General features: G+C 43.3%; 1 protein-coding gene across 2 annotated transcripts; it reads right to left on the minus strand.

Moving 5' to 3' along the window:
- Positions 1–344: 344 nt before the first annotated feature.
- Positions 345–18767, minus strand: synpo (synaptopodin). Of its 2 annotated transcripts, XM_033633073.2 has the most exons (4): positions 18703–18767; positions 13341–14679; positions 6903–8968; positions 345–4979 (listed from the first exon to the last, which is right to left on the minus strand). In XM_033633073.2, exons 2-4 carry the CDS (start codon positions 13507–13509, stop codon positions 3669–3671), a joined length of 3546 nt encoding a protein of 1181 aa, XP_033488964.2. In that variant the 5' UTR covers positions 13510–14679; positions 18703–18767; the 3' UTR covers positions 345–3668. The 2 variants fall into 2 exon arrangements, with proteins under 2 accessions (XP_033488964.2, XP_078025378.1); XM_078169252.1 differs by lacking the exons at positions 13341–14679; positions 18703–18767 and adding an exon at positions 11437–11595.
- Between the last annotated feature and the right edge of the window lie 1074 nt (positions 18768–19841).

The following is a 19841-nucleotide window of genomic DNA, read 5'->3' on the forward strand; positions in this document are numbered from 1 at the left end:
CAGCCCCCCTGTTTCACGTGTCTCCCCCCACTGTTGAAACCAAACCTAAGCCCTTGAGTGCATTAAAGGGTTATGTAAGGACCAGCTGAAATATGAATCCTAAATTTTGAATGGCACTGTACAGGATTACTGCAGCCCTGAATTTGTCACATACTGTATTTTTATCCTTATTACTACATAAGGATACATTAATTAAATATCAAAACACTAATTTAACAATATAAATGTGTGGCACTATAAATTTAAAGATAAAAACTACTACTCCAGCTTACACTATTTACAATTATTACTTGATTAATTAAGGGTGTTATTAAGTATAATAAGAGACTAACCATACATTGTCTTAATTTGTGTGTCATCACCTTTTATTTTGCATTTGTTTTCAGACATCATACAGTTATGAAATGAGAGAAAAATGGGATACAAATGCAGGCATGCAATCACAGAACCCCCCCCCCCCAAAAAAATCTGCTTGCAAAAGTCCAAAATGCAATGATTTGAGGATGTCGGTGGTGTTTCGTTTGTCCAAAGGTGACCCAGGTTGAAACCAATCCGTGACAGCAATAGGCTTAATCCTGCTGAAAGAGCCAGGTCACCGTGTTGCAGGTGTCTCTGTCACTCAAAAGACACATAGAAGTAAATATTTAGAAATGTGCTGATGCTTTTGGCCTACATGTCAAGGAGTGTAGGAATGATCTGTTGTGTGTGCTGGTCCAGGAGTAGGCAAGATGGGAATGGTTTAAAATGGATGAAACAGAAAGCCAGTTGTGTTTTGAAGGCAGCAGGCAGGTTTACAGCTAATTGCCACCATCTTGCAACATAATGTTCTCAGTGTTACGGTCATTTATATGTGTATTGTGAACGACACCTGTTTGAGCAAATCAAGTTTTAAACAATGCCATTGAAATGGAATGAACAGAAGTGCAAATCAAGTATAACAAGAAACTTCAGAAGTTAAAGAGAATGCACATTAAAGTTAAGTGTGTATTTAAAATACAGTCCATTCCTCTTATCCTTTTTTTCCCACAAACACTTCGGTTAATATTTCACAACATACAACATTCTTCTCACCTTTTTTCCCACGAACATTTAACAACATTTAGTTGTACCTTCTCTGACATACGCATTTGCTCCTAAACCTCATCCAAACAGGCACTTTGTACAATAAGTACAGGCACAAAACGTTAATTGTTCCTCATGAAAGACATAACAGGTGGTCCACAAAAAAACTCAGGCATACAAACATTGGTCTTCAATATGAATATTACAATCAATATGCCATTACATGTTGATAGCTAATATTTGTTCACTGAATTTGTAGTCATCGATGTTTAAACCAGTGGTGTCAAACATACAGCCTCTGGGCTAGAATCGGCCCATCAAAGAGTCCAATCTGGCCCAATGGATGACTTTGCACACCTAATATTGATGCACTTGTGAAGGCTAAGATGTGTTAAACAATAAGTAGCCTACTTCATGCAGTTTTCCGCCATGACCAGAATACAGTTCTCTGAAAAAACAAATACTTATTGTGGTCCTATTTAAAGATACTGAACATTGTGCAAAATATTGGCAACTAGCAGCTTCAGTACAAAAAAATCTGTATCAGACTTATATCTGAAAACAGTACTGGTGGAAGCCTATTGCTAAGGCACTGCCAAATCATTTGATTTGAAAATGGTTTGTAAGGCAGGGGATAAGTTAACCTGCTTCCTCAATAGCTTTCACTTAATGCTGGTTGGTGATGCCTGCATTACTACACAGGAGTGGAAATGTACGGAAAAATGACTGTGAGTATTAGACTCACTGAATATGGAAAAACTTAGAAACGTGGAGGGGTTGTTATTTATAGGTTATTATGCAATAGTTCTACTGGTCCAGCCCACTTGAGATCAAATCAAGATGTATGTGGCTCATGGGCTAAAATAAGTTTTATCACCCCTGGTTTAAACAAAACAAAAAACCTATGAGTCTTTTTCTCCTGAATCATGGAAACAGTGTTTGATTAATCAGGTGCGTCAATGCCCCATCTAACCTCCACATAACTCTGCATCTCCTCATCATTCTCCGTCAGTCTCTCTGTAAAGCTTACATTCATTTTAGCAAATGCAGTACATGAAGCAACATATAACATACATAACATACGCTGTGTTAAATTGATTATTGCACTGCGATAATTATGCATATGATTTATTTCCTGTTGATTAAAATGGATAATAAACTGTGGTGAGCACTGTGAACATGCATGATAAAGTGAACAGCATGTGTCCCAGCTAACACTGTATCTTTGTCATGGGAAAACGTTATGGAAAATCATTTTACCCAACTAATCTAAGGCATTATTCGCTGTATAGTTTAATTTGATCCTTTACTGTACAGTCCAATGAGCTATATATTTACACATGACTTTTTTGTGTCCCTTCTGTACCTTAAAGGGACAGTTCACTCTTAAATCAAAAAATAAATGTTTTTCCTCTTACCTGTAGTGCTATTAATTAAATTAGATTGTTTCAGTGTGAGTTGTCGAGTGTTGGAGATGTCTGACCCCTCTAGAATATAATGGATCTTAATGGCACTCAGCTTGTGGTGCTCAAGGCGCTAAAAAAATACATTTGAAAAGCTCAACAGCAATGTCACTTCACAGAAATAACGACCCGGTCACTCAAGATAATCCACAGACCTTGTTGTGAGCAGTTTCATGTGGGAAGTATTTACTTTCTCCTTAACTGTTTACAACTCATGCTGTCACCAGCATGAGCCTCTCATTCATGAGAAGATGCACGCTAGATGAATGCAAGCAGGTGGCTAGCATGACTGTCACAAATTAGCAGTAGTGTTGGTGTGGCCTTCCCGTGGCGAGTTCACAGACTTGTGTGAATATATGACTCGTCTGCTGAGGCCAAAGTCAGGGTAATAATCGCTCTGTGTGCCGGTCTTTATAAGGTTGAAATGTGGCATTGAATGCTTATTTAATGAACGTGTCCATATATGAAAAGGTAGGATTTTTTTGGTGCTTTGAGCGCCACAAACTGAGTGCCATCTAGTTCCATTGTATTCAAGAGAAAGTAGACATCTCTATGGCCGATATCTCCAACACTCTGCAACTCACACCAAGACAATCTAGACTGATAAACAACACTACACGCAAGATGAAAAAAATGTATTTTTGATTATGGGGTGAACTATCCCTTTAAAATGTTTTAAGTCTCTTCCCATTTTGACTTGCATCAGACAAGCAAACATATTGATAATTCATTAATAACATTTCAAAAACAATTAACTTAAATGTTATCTAACTGGAAAAGTGTCTGTGAATGTGAGTTTGTTGTGAAGGCGTAGAAAGTATAACATTAACTGAAGTGAATTCAAATATCTTTGGTTACTGTATTTTGAGTCTTTTTGGTATGTAAGAAGCGTACAAGCCACAGCAACTGCATTAGGTAAAAAGCTTGTTCTTGTCAGTCCATACTATGAATGTGAGTCATATAAAATACTAATTCTACCTTAATACAACATTTACCATTGTCCAAGATCGGTAATCAAAGTTACAGAAAGGTATCTTCTATTAGTCTGATGAAATACCATCAGAAACTCTTACTGGTTGATCCAATGCCCCAAAAAGTCTATGAAAGCGGAATTCGTGCTTTGACTGCCTTCCAGAAACACCCTCACAGGTCAGTGGAGACGGTGCTTCGCTTCACCCTCAGGCTACCTCCCCAGCCGCGGGGGCAGGTGTTGTAGGAGTGCAGGCCAGGCGATCGGAGGCCTGAGTCTTCAGACTCAACAGAGGCATCAGAGTCGGTGAGAGACCGAGTGTTGTAGAGCCTCACAGGAGAGCAGATCCTCTGTGTGGGGGTTTGGGGAGGGCTGGTGAAGGTAGGGGACTGGGCCTCAAATGCCCGTGACTGGAAAGGGCTGATGGGTGGTTTGTGACAGTCATAGCCATGGTGGGAATTTCCCAGAGGTGAGATGGGGAGGCTGTGACCGCTCAGTGCTCCAGGGGAGGGGCTGTTTTTACGTTTGGCTGCATTGATGATGTTCTTGGCCAGCAGACGATGGTTGGCTTTAGAGTCTGGGTTGTTAATAATGGGGGACATGCAGCGACTGTCTTTGGGTGGGGGTGAGGTGGCAGAAGATGTGTACAGAGGTTTAGTGGTGGAGAAGGACAAACTGGTATGAGAGAGTGCAGGAGACTGGGAACGTGAGCCCCAGGGAGGAGAGACAGGAGATGTGACTGTGGATGTTTGGGATGGTCTGGATGAGGGAACAAAGGAGATGGTGGAAGACTGGGTATTTTGGCTCACCATAGGGGACTGGCATCTTGATCCCCAAGGAGAGCGAGGGGATGTGGCTGTAGATGTCTGGGAGGGTCTGGGTGTTGACGTGGAGGTGACAGTGGAAGACTGAGTATGTTGGCTTACCATTGGGGACTGGCATCTTGAACTCCAAGGAGGAGAAGTAGTCGTAGAAGTTTGGGATGGTCTGAAACCAGGTGTGGAGGAGATGCTGGAAGACTGAGTATTCTGGCTCACCATTGGGGACTGAGATCTTGAACCCCAAGGAGGAGAAAGCGGAGAAGTAGCTGTAGAAGTTTGGGATTGTCTGAAACCAGGTGTGGAGGAGATGCTGGAGGACTGAGTATTCTGGCTCACCACTGGGGACTGACATCTTGAACCCCACGGAGAGCGTCGAGACGCGGCTGATGTTTGGGGGGGTCTGGATGCTGCAGTGGAGGTAGCAGTGGAAAACTGGATATTCTGACTGGCCATAGGGGATTGGCATCTTGTGCCCCTGGGAGAGGATACAGGGGAAGTAACGGAGCGACTGGAGATGGTGGTGGAGGGCCGATTACTTTGGAGGCTGGGAGTCCAGGCCCCAGTGGGGCCCTCTGGGCTGCTGAAACGTCTGGTGAGGCTGGGCGTCCAGGTTGGCGTAGGAGTCTCAGTGGGGGTTTCAGCTGGTGAGGAATCCTTTGGTGTCTGTTGGACCATAACAAACAATGTTTTTTTAGACCCTTGGAAACATACAGTTGGAAATACAACTCACAAATCTGCAAAAATAAGAGACTGCAATACAACTTTCGTAAAAATAGATGTCCTCATTATGTAAATTCTGAAGTTTCAACCATGACCAAGATATTTTGTTCTGCGTAAACTCAAAAAAGACCAATATTTTTCAGTAACACATACCCTGACCTTTTTCAGTAAGACGCATTTTAATTATACTTTATGAATCTATTTTGGTAAAATGTTATGTATCTGTTATGCCTGAGCCCCAGTGGCACTCAGGTCATCTCTCTATACTCCCTTCTTCTTCTCCATAAGCCTGGCTGTCAGTACACATAGGCCAGGTCTTTAGTGTCTCTCTCAGGTTTCTGTCATCTGGCCTTCCTGAGGTGGTTAACCTTTACGGGGATATGAAGTTACTCGACTGGAGCAAGGGCAGCATTCCATCTTATGCACATACTAATTATGAGCAAACTATCTCCACTCGTAATAATAATATGAAGACTGTCTTTAGAGAGAACAGCCAGGCTCAGTGTCCTGAGAAGTTATGGTCTTAATGTTACCGGTTACATTTCAAAAGTTCAGGGCATCTGTGAAAGATGCAAGGTCGAGGTCATAGTTCAATCCATTTGTTTGAATGTCTGAGACCAAGGGTCAGGTCTTAACACTAACTCACATAACTCTGATTCTCATAACAGTGTAACATGTCTTGCAATGAAAAGCTGAAACAGTTATTTAAATTTAAATGTCACATACTGTGTTCCAAAATAGATCTGCCCCCTGCTGCAAATTATCTCTATGCTTAACAGAGGCCTAGCATTTATTAGCGTGTCCAAGTGTTTGCCGTGATTGCAGGAAAGGCAGGAAAGTGGAATAACAAACACATAACAGTAAAATTAATAGTTGAAAGAAGCCAGTGAAGTCAGGAAATGAGAAAAAGGAGAAAGAGGTCACAGCAGAGTGTTAGCATAAAGTTTTAATCAGAGAAAGAAAGACTCACTCTCACACAGAAAAATCAACCGTAAAAGACAGGATAACAGCAGGAGAGAGCAGTGAATCAAAGTTTATGAAATGAAACAAAACCTGTCGTCTAAAACAACAGTGATTGATGATGTCCTGTGGAAAAAATATATTTCTGGAATTACTACTTTAAGTCACGAAAACAATATATATGTAGGTCTGTGATGCAAATTAGTATGCAGCCTCCAGATTTGAAACATCAAAGAATACAAGTACACACCGTATATTTAGGTAAAAAACGCTGCAAAGTGGAGTAAATTACCCTCAAGACATAAAGACATAAAAGGAGTTCTCTCGCTGCAACTTTCATGTCAGCGAGCTGCATTAAATTGCAAATCATAGATCATAAAGCAGATGCCAGACCATCTGTTAAAGTGCTTTGTGAAGCAGCATCACCCTGGTGCCAACAGAATTGGGAGACAAAGTGGAAAAAGTGTGAGGTTGTTTCTCATCATATTTTAAAACATACTGAAAACTGAAGTATTTTAGTGCTGACGTGCTTAGCGGCTTTGGGTACAGAACTTATCTGATTACATTAAGGCACATTTTTATTCTAACTGATAGTTAATTACTGCTGTATGGACGTTTGTTACTGTGGAACAAATACAATTATAAATTCACTTAACAATTAAGATGTATTCCCTTTGATAATTTTGTAAGAAACAGACAGTTGTTTTCTGTGAGGATTAAAACATTTCACACGTAAAAAGATTCCACTCTGTTATATAACTACAAAACTAGAAGAAGGCACGAATTGAACAAAAAAAAATGTAGCAAACTGTAAACTCTAGCCCAACTAAAACTAGTTTCAGTTTTTCAACCATCCCTCAGATGTAAACACATTTTTTAAAAACGGTACAGAGAGGGTCTCCACACCTGCGGTGTAATCCCTGCATTCTTGGCAGAAAATTTGGGCCTCGGTGCCTGGATCCCTGACCGAGGAGAGGATACTCGCTCTGGAGAAAAGGCTGGAGAGCTGATCCTTGGCTGCCCATACGCTGGATTTGGTGGATATTCTGCTCCTCCTCCTGTGGGGCTGAGGGGCAGCTGTGGAGACATACATTGGGCACTGAAGTGAGAAGGAGGGTTATTAGGTAAGGAGGTCTGTCGAGAGAAAGGCTGGGTAGATATCAGGTTCTTGGACTGTGGCGCTCCTTTGGGTAGGGTACTCATGGGGTCCTTGACTGGGTTAAGGATGAAGAGGGAAGATGAAAGCTGGTAGGGCCGGTGCCTTGACAAGTCCATCTCTATCTTGGAGCAGCCGTTTTCTAGAGGAGGAGGTTCTGGAATTGGCTCTGGCGCTGGAGCTCTTTGCCTTGGTTTTTGCTTGACTGCTTGTTGGGCCTTTACGTTTTGTGAAACTTGAGCGCTCATGTCAGAGTTTTTAGCCATGGCTTTGACCCTGCCGGGCATGTTTGATGGGTACACCCAAGATGGTGGCAGCGACATTGTAGGAGAAGGAGACCTCCTTTGTCCTGCATTTTGCTTCTCAATGACATATTTCTCCATCCTGGACTGACGCTTGGCAAACAGTTCAGCCCCCTTTCCTGATACATTGGTGAGGGTCTGCTCCGGCCTGTGCTCTGCCCTCGGACGGGTCCTGGAGGTCTTGAGGCAGGAAGCCCACTCTGGTGCTATTGCCTCCTCGGCCCTTTCCTCCTCCTTGGCAAGAAAGTTGGAGGCCTCTGCACCTAGCGCCAATAGCTCTTCTTCAGATGCTGGCTCAGGCACAGATCTTTGTCCGTGTTTCTTCCTTTCATCCGCCCCCTGCACCAAGGAGAGCAGCTCAGGGTTCGGAGCTACCACGGTCTTCTCTTTGAATGTGAACATTGACTTCCTACTTCCCCTTCTAGCAGCACCCTCCTCCAGTATTCCTGTTTTAATTTGTATTATCGGCTTCCTCTCTCCAGCAGGCTGAGGAACGAAGGTGGAGGGCTTTGGGGCTGTGGGAGGGCCGTAATGGGGCATGGGTGGGTACTGAGATACAGAAGGCATAGGGTACTGGGATGGTGGAGGGGACATGACAGGAGACATCGGAGGTGGACTGGAGTAGTAGGTCTGCGGAGGTTGGTTTGTAAAGGCTGGTAAAGGAGGTGTGGGGTATGACGGAGGAGGAGGGGGTGGTGAGAACGCCGAAGGTTGGGGAGCAGTGAAAGAAGGAAGAGGAGGAGTGGCGTAAGAAGGAGGAGGGGGGATCTCTGTGACAGGGCTGGCTGCCTCTGGAGACTGCACTGTCAGCGGTGAAAAAAAGGGCCTGGCAGTCCGATTAATGATGGTGCTTGTCTGTTTGGTTGTGGGCGCAGACACCCGCTCAGGTCCAGAAGTACTGTGGCAGCCATTATGAAGCTTTCCAGGGGGAACTGGCCCTGTTTGGCCCCCATTTATCTCTGCCTGCCCCTCAGCATGCCCCATCAGAACTGGACCAGTTTTATTACTTCCAGGGGGAATCTCATCCTTGTTTTTGTCCTCAAGCTCCTCGTGGATTCTATCTCTTGCCTCCTCCTCTTCCTCCTGCTCTTCCTTGACAGGAAGGAAATGTCTCTCTTGGATAACACTGTCTTCCATGTCCTCTTCCTTGTGGAAATCCTTACTCGGCTCCTCCATGATATCACCTACTGAATGTGTCCCAGGTGGTGACAAAAGGGGCTTGCTAGCGCTATTCTTAAAGTTCAGGACTCTATCCTTTTCCTCAGTACTCCTCTCTGCCCATGTTAGTTTGTTAGATGAGGGTTCTGTTTTCACATTCTCAGCTCTGTCCTCTTCTGACCCCTCTCCACAGCTTTCAAGCGTGAAGGCGTTGACTCTCTGCTTGCGCCGGTTGAAGAGCTGCACGCCTCTGGAGCTGGAGTTGGAAGGGACTGTGAGCTGAGCAGCGATGATCTGACTCCTGACACGAGCCTCCTTTAGCTCCTTCTCTGATAAACTGGCGCTCCTGGTCAGATCTGGAGTGAAAGAGACAGGGAGTGAAAAGCTTGATCAATGAGAGAATCAAGGGTCCTTTTTTTCCACAACAGAGATGTTTGATTAATGATAAAAGGAGATCCTAACTTTGGGAGACTTAGCAATGCGCTACATCTACTGTTCAAACAAAGACAACTCCCTCAACATCTAATTAAAGCTCACCAAACCACTTTTATGTACAAATAGAGAGAACCAGCAAGGACAAATTTTTAACAAGTCTGGGATTAAATATTCTCTTTTAAAAACCCACATAATTGTTTCTGCACCATATGGTTTTGATTGTTCTTTGCTGCGCTTTCCTTTTGATTCCAACCAACCCAGCGAGAAGAAAATACGACTTTGTGGACACTTGACTAAGCAGACCGGGGCTGTAGACAAAGACTAACAGACATAGGCGGGGAAGCATTTTAATACGCTTGTTGACTGAAGTTAATAAAACAATCTAGGTCAGTGTCTCTAAAAGAAGTTGTTGTCAATCATGTCTCACTCTGATGTAGCAGTTTTGCTGATTGCCTTGAGATTATGAGATGATACATGTCTGTGTTAAAATTGACGGTTTATTTTCTGAGCTTAAGAGCTTCATTCCAGGCAGTGGAGCTATTTCCTCTGCCATCTGCTGTAGTCCCTCCCTGAGCATTCCTCCACCGCCGAGAAAACTCCCCGCCTGAGCTTCCAACATGCCTTTGGTTTCTCTCTGTAGTTAATTTGTGCAATACTGCAGCTCCAACCCTTAATAGACCATTTTTACAATCTACGGCTCCCAAAAATGACATCTTTCGACTGCTGCCTATAAACATACTATACAATCAAGTGTTCCCATCTTAAATATAGAGACTACATCATGCTTCAGAGTTCACGAGAGGAAAATCAAAGTTGCATCTTTGCCTTATTTAACAGAATAAAACACTTATACGCTCTCTTATGCACAATTTAAACGAGAATAAGTGGTTGTGGTGACACATCTGGTAGATTATTCAGCTAATTTATGTTACTCTGACTGGTGGAAGATATTTGACATCTCACCGGGAGGTCTGTCAGACAGCTGAGCCATGACTCTTTCTTCATTTAATAAGGTGACGGATCCAGACAGCTACATTATTTGATGTAATCATGTGCCAATCACAATAATTATGTGTAAATCAATCACTTGTTAAGCTTTCCTACGGAGCTCATTCCACATGCAGTTTTTCCTGGCACAGAGTATAAAGTTGACATGATCATTCCCCCAGTAAAAGGGAATAATATTCATCTGTCACTGATTTTACAGACTCTCAGTCTGCCCTCACAGTAATTGAATTAACTCTTTGTAGGTGACCCGTGAGTTGCACATGAATCCATCCAAAGTTCAACAGCATGTGTTTATCATCGTATTGCTTTAATACATAAAGAGGGACTGTGGGGCCCTTCTGGATTATAAGCATTTGCAGTGCATTCATATGCACAAAATTATACCCTTTATGATGATGGTTATTTCTACAAAATACGCTGGTGTCAGCATCAGTTTGTTAAATCAATCAACCTGACGCTGACACAGGAAAGACAGAACGTGACACAATTACAGGGAAACACATCAATCAACTTCCATATATCTGACAACATTATAACAAGGATGAAAGCATTATCACACAACCCTTTAAACAAGCAGTACTCTCACCACTATTGGCATGAGCATAAATCACCTTCCTTTATAGACTGCTGCAGAAAAATGAACCCACGCATACCGCACAGGTACTTACTGTATATTCAGTGCCTTTTATCAGCATGGGTGGGGATAGCACCACAGATCCCAGTGACATTTTTATTAGCGATTTTATTTTCATAATTCAAACTACCTGGATATAGCAGGGCCAGGGCAGTGAGGCTTGAAATGAAATGTCCCCTCACTGTAAACATCTACCTCTAGTGGGAGCCAGACTGGTTATCAAGTAACACGCAGGTGCAAATCCCATCAGTGATTTATATCATGACTAAAATAGTAAAACTATGTGATACTCTCTATGGAATGTGGACTTTTGATTAGTTGTTTATTTATTTTTCAGTTCATTTGATAGTAATGTGTAGAAAACTCTGGTTGTTAGATGATTAAATGACACCAAGCATTAAGTCATGGTGTCCCCACTAATTTATGAATAATTAAAGCGTTAATCAACAACCAATAGATGAATAAATTAACTGTAAAGTGACATACATATCTCATGCGGAACTGATTAAACAAAAACACTAAAAAGTTACATCTACTTCGGTTTTAACTTTATGAGTAAAGAAAGTAAAGTTTATGGACGGTAGCTTCACTTATAAAAACAACAAGCTGCTACTAACAAGTCATATTTCTTCACAGCACTGCCAAGCACAGGCTGTCCTGATTTAATCCAAGCCTACAAAATCTTCCCAAATTTAACTTAAAGTTTCATTTATCTCGCCGGATCCAATTTAGTGCCTAATCCCTTACCTTTTTCATGTTCAAATTCAGAGCTCCGCTGTTTTGTTGTACTTCCACAAGAGTTTTCAATTTAACTGCGTCTGATAGCTTCACACCCCCTTTCTGCAGCGAGGCACGGGATCGGATTTCTTTTCCTCCGCAGTCCAGCAGCACACAGACAGGCAGACAGGCAGCCAGGGAGGGAGGTGGTCTGTAGCTGGAGGCTGTGCTGTCTGTCATTCAGCCTCCAGCTCTGTTTCACTTTTAAAAAATCTGCACCACCACCTCCACAGGGTTTCCACTAATTATAAAAAACGGAGACATGCCCTGGAGAAAAGAGCTCAGGGGCTTGTGTTGCTAAAGTATTGATGTTTTAGCAGTTGCACACAGACTGCACTTTGTTTTGACAGTTGTGGAGAGGTGTCCAATCAATGGCAAGTATTGAGCGGCTTATCTCTGTGTAATGTCCTGTCATGGCAGGGAAGTGTCTGACTCTTGTAGCAGCCTTTGAAGTGGAAAGGGAGACCAGAATCACTCCAGTAAATGTGTGTATGGATTAGATCGCAGAGACTCCAGAGATCAAGCTCCTGACCTCTGCTGCCCTCCGTGTCTGTCTGGATATCACCATGTAAGTGTGTTTATTGCGCACTCTCTCCCCAACCAAGTGTCTGCCCTCTCTGAACCCCCCTGGGCCCTGAGCTCCAACCTGCAAGGGCAGGATAGGAATTTCCTGTCCTCCAGCAGAGACAAAACTCAGCCCTCAGCAAATGATGCAAGAGCCACCACATCCCATTGTCCATCCCCCTCTTTCCCTACCTCCAACTTTCCCTACCTCATCCCTGCGTGGGTGAGAGCAGACGGCAAACTGCCCCCACAGCGGGAGGATTTAAGTCAGGGGGCCAGCCCTGCATTTGTGTATCAAAGGTCAGATTACCCTGTCGGATGTTATCTTTCTCCGGGCGATGGCTGTGGGGTGAGAGGGGATGACAGCACCGGCCCCCGTGGGTGATGTGTGAAGCGGTATGGAAAGACAAGGATTAACAGGGGTCCTGGGATCTAAACCGTCTGAATGTGACTTAAACTCTGAGTGGATCCTGTGGGGGAAATAAAAGACCGAGCTCTGCTGCTCATATTGTTACCTCTGTTTATTACCAAAAGTGTAGTCGGATATTAACTGCATTCCTGTGTTGTTTTTGATGACCTGCGTTCCATTTGAGGAAGCTAATTAGTGAGTAATGAGTGATGGGAACAGTGTAAGGTACACAGGCTATAGATCTGTATCAGGGGCTGTTATCTGATGGCCATGACCTTTCTATTATGCTTCCTCAAAGCACAATGTCTTTTTGCTTTCTTTGTATGCTGCATCTGACAGACTTGTCAGGAGTAATTATGTTTCCAGCTGAGTATTGTTTCAGTTTTTTTCCATTTTGCTACCAAACAACAAAATGTGTTTTTATTCTTACTTATTTTGGGAGTTGACAGCTGTGAAAAGTAGAAAGAAAGGTCTGAAGACGTTTCCAAACAGCTCTCGCCACAAGTTGGCCCATTATTGTCAGTGGCTGTGTTGTATATTAAGACTGCCCTTTAGCAGTGATGCATGATTGCATTTCCATTGCTGTTGGGGCAGCCTGTATTTTCACAGCGTGGAAACAGATGTTTCATAGAGAGCTTCACTGTGTCAAGTTGCAGCGAGGAGGCAGGGCTGCCTGTTTTCTCTATTCGCTGTCTACTCCCTTCAGTTTTAGATTTTCGGATATGATATACTGTAGTTCAAGACACACTGTAGCATTAAGGCAGCACTACAAAGCAAACCGCCAGAAATCTATTTACAACTACATTTCTGTGTTATGAAGTAACAGAGTAAGGATACACTTTCGTGCTGCTGCTTGGGCTCACAAATTAGAACAGCAAACGTCAGATAAACAAACACTTACTTGTTTTCCGGCTCATCTGTTCTTTGTTGAATCCTGTCGTCTCCCATGATGCATTGCACTCTGTCCCAGGGGTATGCATGTTTTGCGTTGCCTGTAGAGGTTTTCTCAATCCTCCTGGGCTCCAGCTCACTCCTCTCCTGATAGATGTATGTCCCTTCTCCATCTCCATCGCTACCCACGGTGAAATGCTTCTGCTGCAGCAGAAACAAAAGCCCTCTGCAGGGGGATATGTGAGTGCTTCGTTCCAGGCAGCTCAGTCGTTGGTCCAGTTGGAAGATGGAAGTTTTAGTCCTTACTGGCAGGCAGTGAATAAATTTAGGAATACAAGACAACACACAAAAATGGACAAGGAAAGGAGTAGCTCAGCTTTCCAGGTTCCTGCTTCCGGTTATGGCTTCCCTTTCAACAGTAATCCTTCCAAATGTTGTCCTGTTTTCAGCTGAAATTTGACAGAAGAAGTGCGCTTTACTTTGGTCTTCATGAAGTATTATTCTCTGTCTAATAGGACCTCCCAGGAGGGTCAAATCCGATGTGCCTTGGATGAGTTCCCATGGACAACTGCCACGAAAATTGCACAAGTTTGTTGTGCTCTGTTGCAAATCTGGCAAAGGGGGCTGAGAAACAGTCCAGTCTTCCCTATTCGCATCTCTCTAATACTCCTTTTTCTCTTTTCCCAGACATTGCTCTTCCTCCTCTGCTATTTTGGTCACCAAAACATGCTTTTCGTCTGCATCCCAATCTCCAGCCCGCAGATTATTTTTCTTTCGGAGAAAAGGATCTGCCCTTTATCTTGGAGATCATAACTCTACAGTGACGTGAAGGGGAACTGTGTATATGGCAGCTTCCTGCTGTTAGGTGCATGTGAGTAATAACATATCACTCTGGAAAGGTCATTCCAGGGACTGGTTTGTATTCAGAGCTCCAATGCATTCAATTAAAGTTGCTTTATTCCGGAGTTCTGTGTTTTTTCTTTTACATTAAAGCCAGACACGGCCTCTGAAGGCAGGATAATCAATTTCATTCCTTTGTTTATTCACAAAACCACAATTGAGAAGGAAAGTTCTTATTTCTTCTGGTGGTAGTTTTGATTATTACTCAAATACATCAGCACACCAGAACCAAGAATTGGTCATGAATACAGTAATTCTGCGGTTGGCAGCTCCACCATTCGGAGTTACAGTTTGTTTGTTTTGCTCCTTGTAGAAAAGATTTTGATGTCTGTGTTCTGATTGTTCAGCCAGTCTGTAAAAAACTGTTTGTTTCAGCTGCAAATAAAAGGATGGAAGGTCGCTGTACTTTGTCTAATTTCTCTCCATGTCCATTCTTTGTCCAGAACCACCTGCAAAAAAAGAGAGAAACATGCAGGTCAAAATTCAGTTAAGCAAACTTTTCTTCAATTATGTTATTTAAATGTGACATTTTGCAAAGACAAAAGCAGGATGTTGCATCTACCCACAGCTTTGGCAAACTGCAGCTTTGGCAAACAGCTGGTACAAGAATCTTACTCGATTTTCCACCATCGCCCTTTGTGTAATGGCATGAGTTTAAACCCACTGCTTTGTACAGGAGTTAAAGTATTATCCGTGATGGTTTTTAGAAAGCAGTCCAAGTGACTTGACCTCTGTGCAGACAGAGAGTCTGCAGTTTTTATAAATTGCAGTGGGTGACTCCAAAAAGAAAGAAAAGTGGCTCAAAGAACATTTTAATACACTCAGTTTGGCTCTTGTGTCACTTTTAACGAAAATTGGTTTACTTCCAAAAAGCATCAATCCCAACCTATTTCCATTTTTTATGAGACAATGAAAGTCCAATTCTCTGTCCTTCAAGATGAAGATCAGCGTTCTCACTTTGAACTGCAGTCAGGCTTAAAGGGTGGAAAAGGAAATGAGGAGACGCCTTTATTAAAATCTGAACGTGATAAACTCAGTGTTGTCTCCGCAGACGGAGGAAGGTCACAATTTGTTCAGGCTTTAAGATCGGAAATGTTTATTAAACCTGCCAAAAAATTAGCCCTATCTCTGCCTCTGGGTCTGTGATGTGATACAGAGTGCTGACAAAATGGATTTAGATTAAAGATCTCCAGGCAACATGAGGTAAAGAGACAAACAAATATTTGAATTGACATCTATCACATCCTCCCTCTTATCTGATAAAGCATTTCATTAGAGTTGCAGTGTCATGTTCTCCCTTCAAAGCTAATAATACCCTCTGGCAATGTTTGTAATGATAAACCAGTGTTTGCACGTCCTTTTCCTTGATCAGACTTGCCTCTCCTTGAAGCCAATCACGGTTGCATTTGTTTTTGCTCGTGAGTCACCGCTGTAGTGCTCAGGAGTGGGAGGGCTGCACGGAGAACTACACACATAATCATTATTTTTGAAATTCCTTAGAGGCATCGCAACCACACTCACATTCATCTTTTCTGAAGGTGTGCAAGCTCCGTTAACTTGTTTGCATCCCTTGAAGATTGTGTTTTGCGGAGATGCTCTCCCTCTGACATGACAGCTGAGTCATGACAGTCTGTAGGAGGACTGCTCATTGGCCCCTGAACACAATCAACCCAAGCAAAACACTGCCCCACCTCCCTGCAGGAAAGAAACAAAAATCCCTTTTCGCTTGCTGGCGTGATTGTGTCAAGTGAGGAGAGATGAAGGCCGTCATTGTTTAGACTCACTGACAACAGCTCTTTGATTTCCCCAGATGTGTTCGGATCTCACTCGGAGATGGACATTGTCTTGTTAGATTAGCACCTCATCTTGCTGCATTTTCTTTATTCAGACTTGTCTTTGTTGTTCCAAGATTTCATGTTTATTGTAATCAGCGAGAAAAGAGGTGAACACATGTTGAGGCCGTGTCCTAACACCGCTGTGCCGGATTGATAAAAATATTTTTTGATTACTTGTCTTTGATCCAGTCTGCAAATATTTATTAACTGTCGGACAAAGAGCAGATGTAGGACACTCAAAACTGACATGAGCAGAGACTTAGCTGAAAAAAAAAGAAAAGAAAAACACAGACATATGGACTCTTGAAAACCTCATCTGCCACAATCTGTTCTTTTTTCTCCTCTTTTCATTGGTCTCAGCTTGTTAATACCGAGCTTGGGTGTTGTATTTGTGCAGGCTGTTCTCATGCACTGTTTGTTCGTATATCTCTGGAAAGTAATGCTCCATAGCTCGTGCATGTCCCATGTAAGCATGAGCCAGTAATTCATGTATAACCCATGTAACTAGGAAGGCCAACGCAGGACTTTCCCAGGAGACCAGTGTTTGGAACTGTGTTATTCGACGGTACATTGTCACCATGTTTTACTTTCCTAAACCTGACCTAAGTAACTTTCCATTAAGTATGTAACATCATTTGTGGAGACTAATTAGCTATATATACAATCCATTGTGACTTTTACCCCACTCCAACTGATCCCATCTACTTGCCATACCTGAGATCTGATGTCATCCCTCTTCCTTCCCACCCTCCAATTACCTTGAAGTTCAAAAGGTATTTCACGGTGCCCACCTGTCCCACCCCTGCACAGTTTTCCTGTGCCACCCATTGACCTCCATGATTACAGCCAAGGATATCATTTACAGTCTGGCCCGTAGGCCACTGTACTGTGTAATCACGGAGTTCCTGTACATCGTCAACATATGATGGATCCATAAGCGAACAGCAAATCTATCCCACAGCTCTCAGCAGCATAGTGATGACGCACAAAAGAAATGGCTTTGGCAGCCGTACAAGCTGTAATCATTCATTTGTCCCTCATGGCCGTTGTCTTGTACATTTATTACACATCTGCATCAATAGCCAACTTGTAGACAGCATGTCAGCCACCTAATAACTCATACGCTGCATGCATTTTCACCTCAGGTACGGCATCTGCACATCATCAGTCGCTCTGGACGCACATGTGTTGAGGTATGTGAGATGTGTGGATGTCAGGTGAGCATGTATTCAAACCTTTACTGCAAGGCTTAAAAGTGTATCAGTTACAGAGCTTATAATGAGGCATCTGGTCACGACACTGAGTGGCAAGCCTTTATGATCCAATCCCTCTGGGGCAGAACTGCTATGTGTTTGTTATCTCTTTCCTTTTGCTTGGATCCTTTACAGTTTGGCAAGCAAAAATCATTCAGCCGTTAATGCTAAGGGCTTTAGCAGGGCCCTTTGCTCTCCCTCTTGCTCACACTCAGACAAAGAACCATTCAAGGGCCCTCGCAGCACTGCGACATAATTTTGGGTAGTGCTCCAAAATTGGCATTCCTGGTTCATAATTCCTCAGGAGGCTGTGATAGTCAACATGCCTCGGCTTGTGCTGGCTGATGACTGACATCTAGCACACTGCGAGGCACAGACTCCAATAAAAGTCACAAATGTTTCCTTCTCTCCACTTCTCTTTCCTCTTTTAGGAATCGTGCGATCATAAATCATGCAGAGGGAAACCTTGTAATGAAGTGTCTGCTTCATGTGGAGCTCATCCTACTCGGAGTCACAGGTGGAGAACTTCAAGAGGCAAAGATAAATATTTGAAGTGGGTGTGTGTGATCCCGTGCCAAGAGGGGGAACCTTCTAAAACAATCATCATGATCTGAAAACTGTTAGACATCAAAGAGAGAAAGTGCAGGTACTTTTTTAAAATCTAAGATGTGTGCAAAAATATCAGTGATGCAGGAATTATTTGTGGCATGGTATTGACTTGTTAGCACTGTTATTCTCTTCACAGTACGACATTTGACAAAATGAGTTTTCCACAGTTTCAAAGCATCTTCCGTCACAGCAAACTAAAGGGGTATCATTACTGAATATATATACGGCAACATATGGCTATGGAAAACCTGCAGATGCCCCCTGTAAAGACGTTAATGGGCCTCACCTGTTGTGTTAACAGGAAGCAATTACTTATATGTAAGTCAATACAGCTCCAGCCAGGTCTTTAATTGGATACACCATCTAATGTTACACAGTGCAGTTCAAGTCTATAACCTGGCTACACAGCAGGCTCCATGCAGTCAGGACAATAGGCTCGGATATCAGTGACCACAGTGCTAATGTAGCCAGCCAACCCCCTTTCTGCGAGCCTGCAGCCTGCACCGAGGGGAAAAACAGCAGCCACAGATGTTTGTCATCTACTCAAACAAAGACTTTCAAAGTTTCCCTCCTCTTCGGCTTCACTTCACTGCGTTCCCCCTGCACTCTTCCTCTCCCTCTCCAAACAAAGATAGTGTCTTACCCCGCACAGATAAATATAATGGGCTGCAGGTGACAAAGTCTGCAACAATCACAGTTTCACAGCGCCAGATAAAACTCCACGATTCTGTACTCCTCCCTGTTTGGTGTGTGTTGGTTTAGTCATGCTGCTCACCTGTACTCCGGTGGGTCTGGCTGTTTGAGGCAGCGAGTGTGTGTACTGCCCCTTTTCAGTTCTTACGACTCTGCACACACACACACACACCTCCCCCTTTTTACCTCTCCTCTCTCTCTCTCTCCCTCCCTCTCTGAATTGAAGCAGACGAAGGATGAGGGTGGGAGGGGGTCAGTTGGAACACAGAAGGCTCTTTGTCTGGGATCTTTTCATATGGTTTCCTTCAAGCTTGCATACTGAACACATTATGCTATAATATATTTTCATATTCAGCACAGGGATGTTGAGAGACCAGTGGGCCCCACTCTGTTCACCCCCCCGCAACTTCTTTTCCTTTCTTGACCCATTTTCCCGCCATACACACCAGGCAGAGAAATCCAAATAAAGAGTGAAAACTATGCGAGAAAAATGTAGACGAAGTTCCTGCAGAACCCACAGAATTTGTTGATGCAGTCCCTGGCTGCTTTTGAGTAATAAAACTCAAACACAGACACGCAGACTCAGGACAAAATGCATCACATATAAAGATCCTACAGAGCTTTTTACCATGTGGACAGATTCCTGAGGACAGTACAGTTACATTCATACTGTTGCACAGTACATCAAAGGTGGGCCGAAGTCATTGTTTTCCAAGTCACAAGTCTCTTTGCACTTGAGTCAAGGTCGAAGTCGAGACTGACAAGTCCTGAATCAAGTCCAAAGTCAAGTCCTAATTCCCAAGCTTGGAGTTTCAAGTCTTAAACAAGTCATAATGTCCTCTTTACCAAACCTAATGCCATTTTAACAACCTTTTTCTGTAACCACTTATCCTGCTACAGGGTTGTGGTTGTGCCAGAGCTTATCCCACCTGGCACTGGGCGAGAGGCGGGGTACACCCTGGACAGGTCGCCAGACTATCACAGGACTGACACATAGAGACAGACAACCATTCACGCTCACATTCACACCTGCGGGCAATTAAGAGTAACCAGTGAACCCATGTCTTAGGATTGTGGAGGGAAACCAGAGCACCTGGAGAAAACATGCAAGCTCCACACAGCCGGCGGATTTGAACCCAGAACCCTCTTGCTGTGAGGCGACCACTGGACTACCGTGCCGTCATGTCAGATAATGATAATAATAATAATAATATATTAAAT

This window comes from Epinephelus lanceolatus, chromosome 7, assembly GCF_041903045.1.
Source record: "Epinephelus lanceolatus isolate andai-2023 chromosome 7, ASM4190304v1, whole genome shotgun sequence".
Classification (NCBI taxonomy): Eukaryota; Metazoa; Chordata; class Actinopteri; order Perciformes; family Serranidae; genus Epinephelus; species Epinephelus lanceolatus.

What these genes read in the sequence shown, in the direction of transcription:
- synpo (XM_033633073.2), bottom strand. Translation starts at nt 13,509, where the DNA reads ATGGAGATGGAGAAGGGACATACATCTATCAGGAGAGGAGTGAGCTGG. An exon ending in ACAGATGAGCCGGAAAACAA is followed by an intron (nt 8,969 to 13,340) that starts GTAAGTGTTTGT and finishes CTTTCACTCCAG; the next exon opens with ATCTGACCAGGAGCGCCAGT. An exon ending in ATGCAGGGATTACACCGCAG is followed by an intron (nt 4,980 to 6,902) that starts GTGTGGAGACCC and finishes ATGGTCCAACAG; the next exon opens with ACACCAAAGGATTCCTCACC.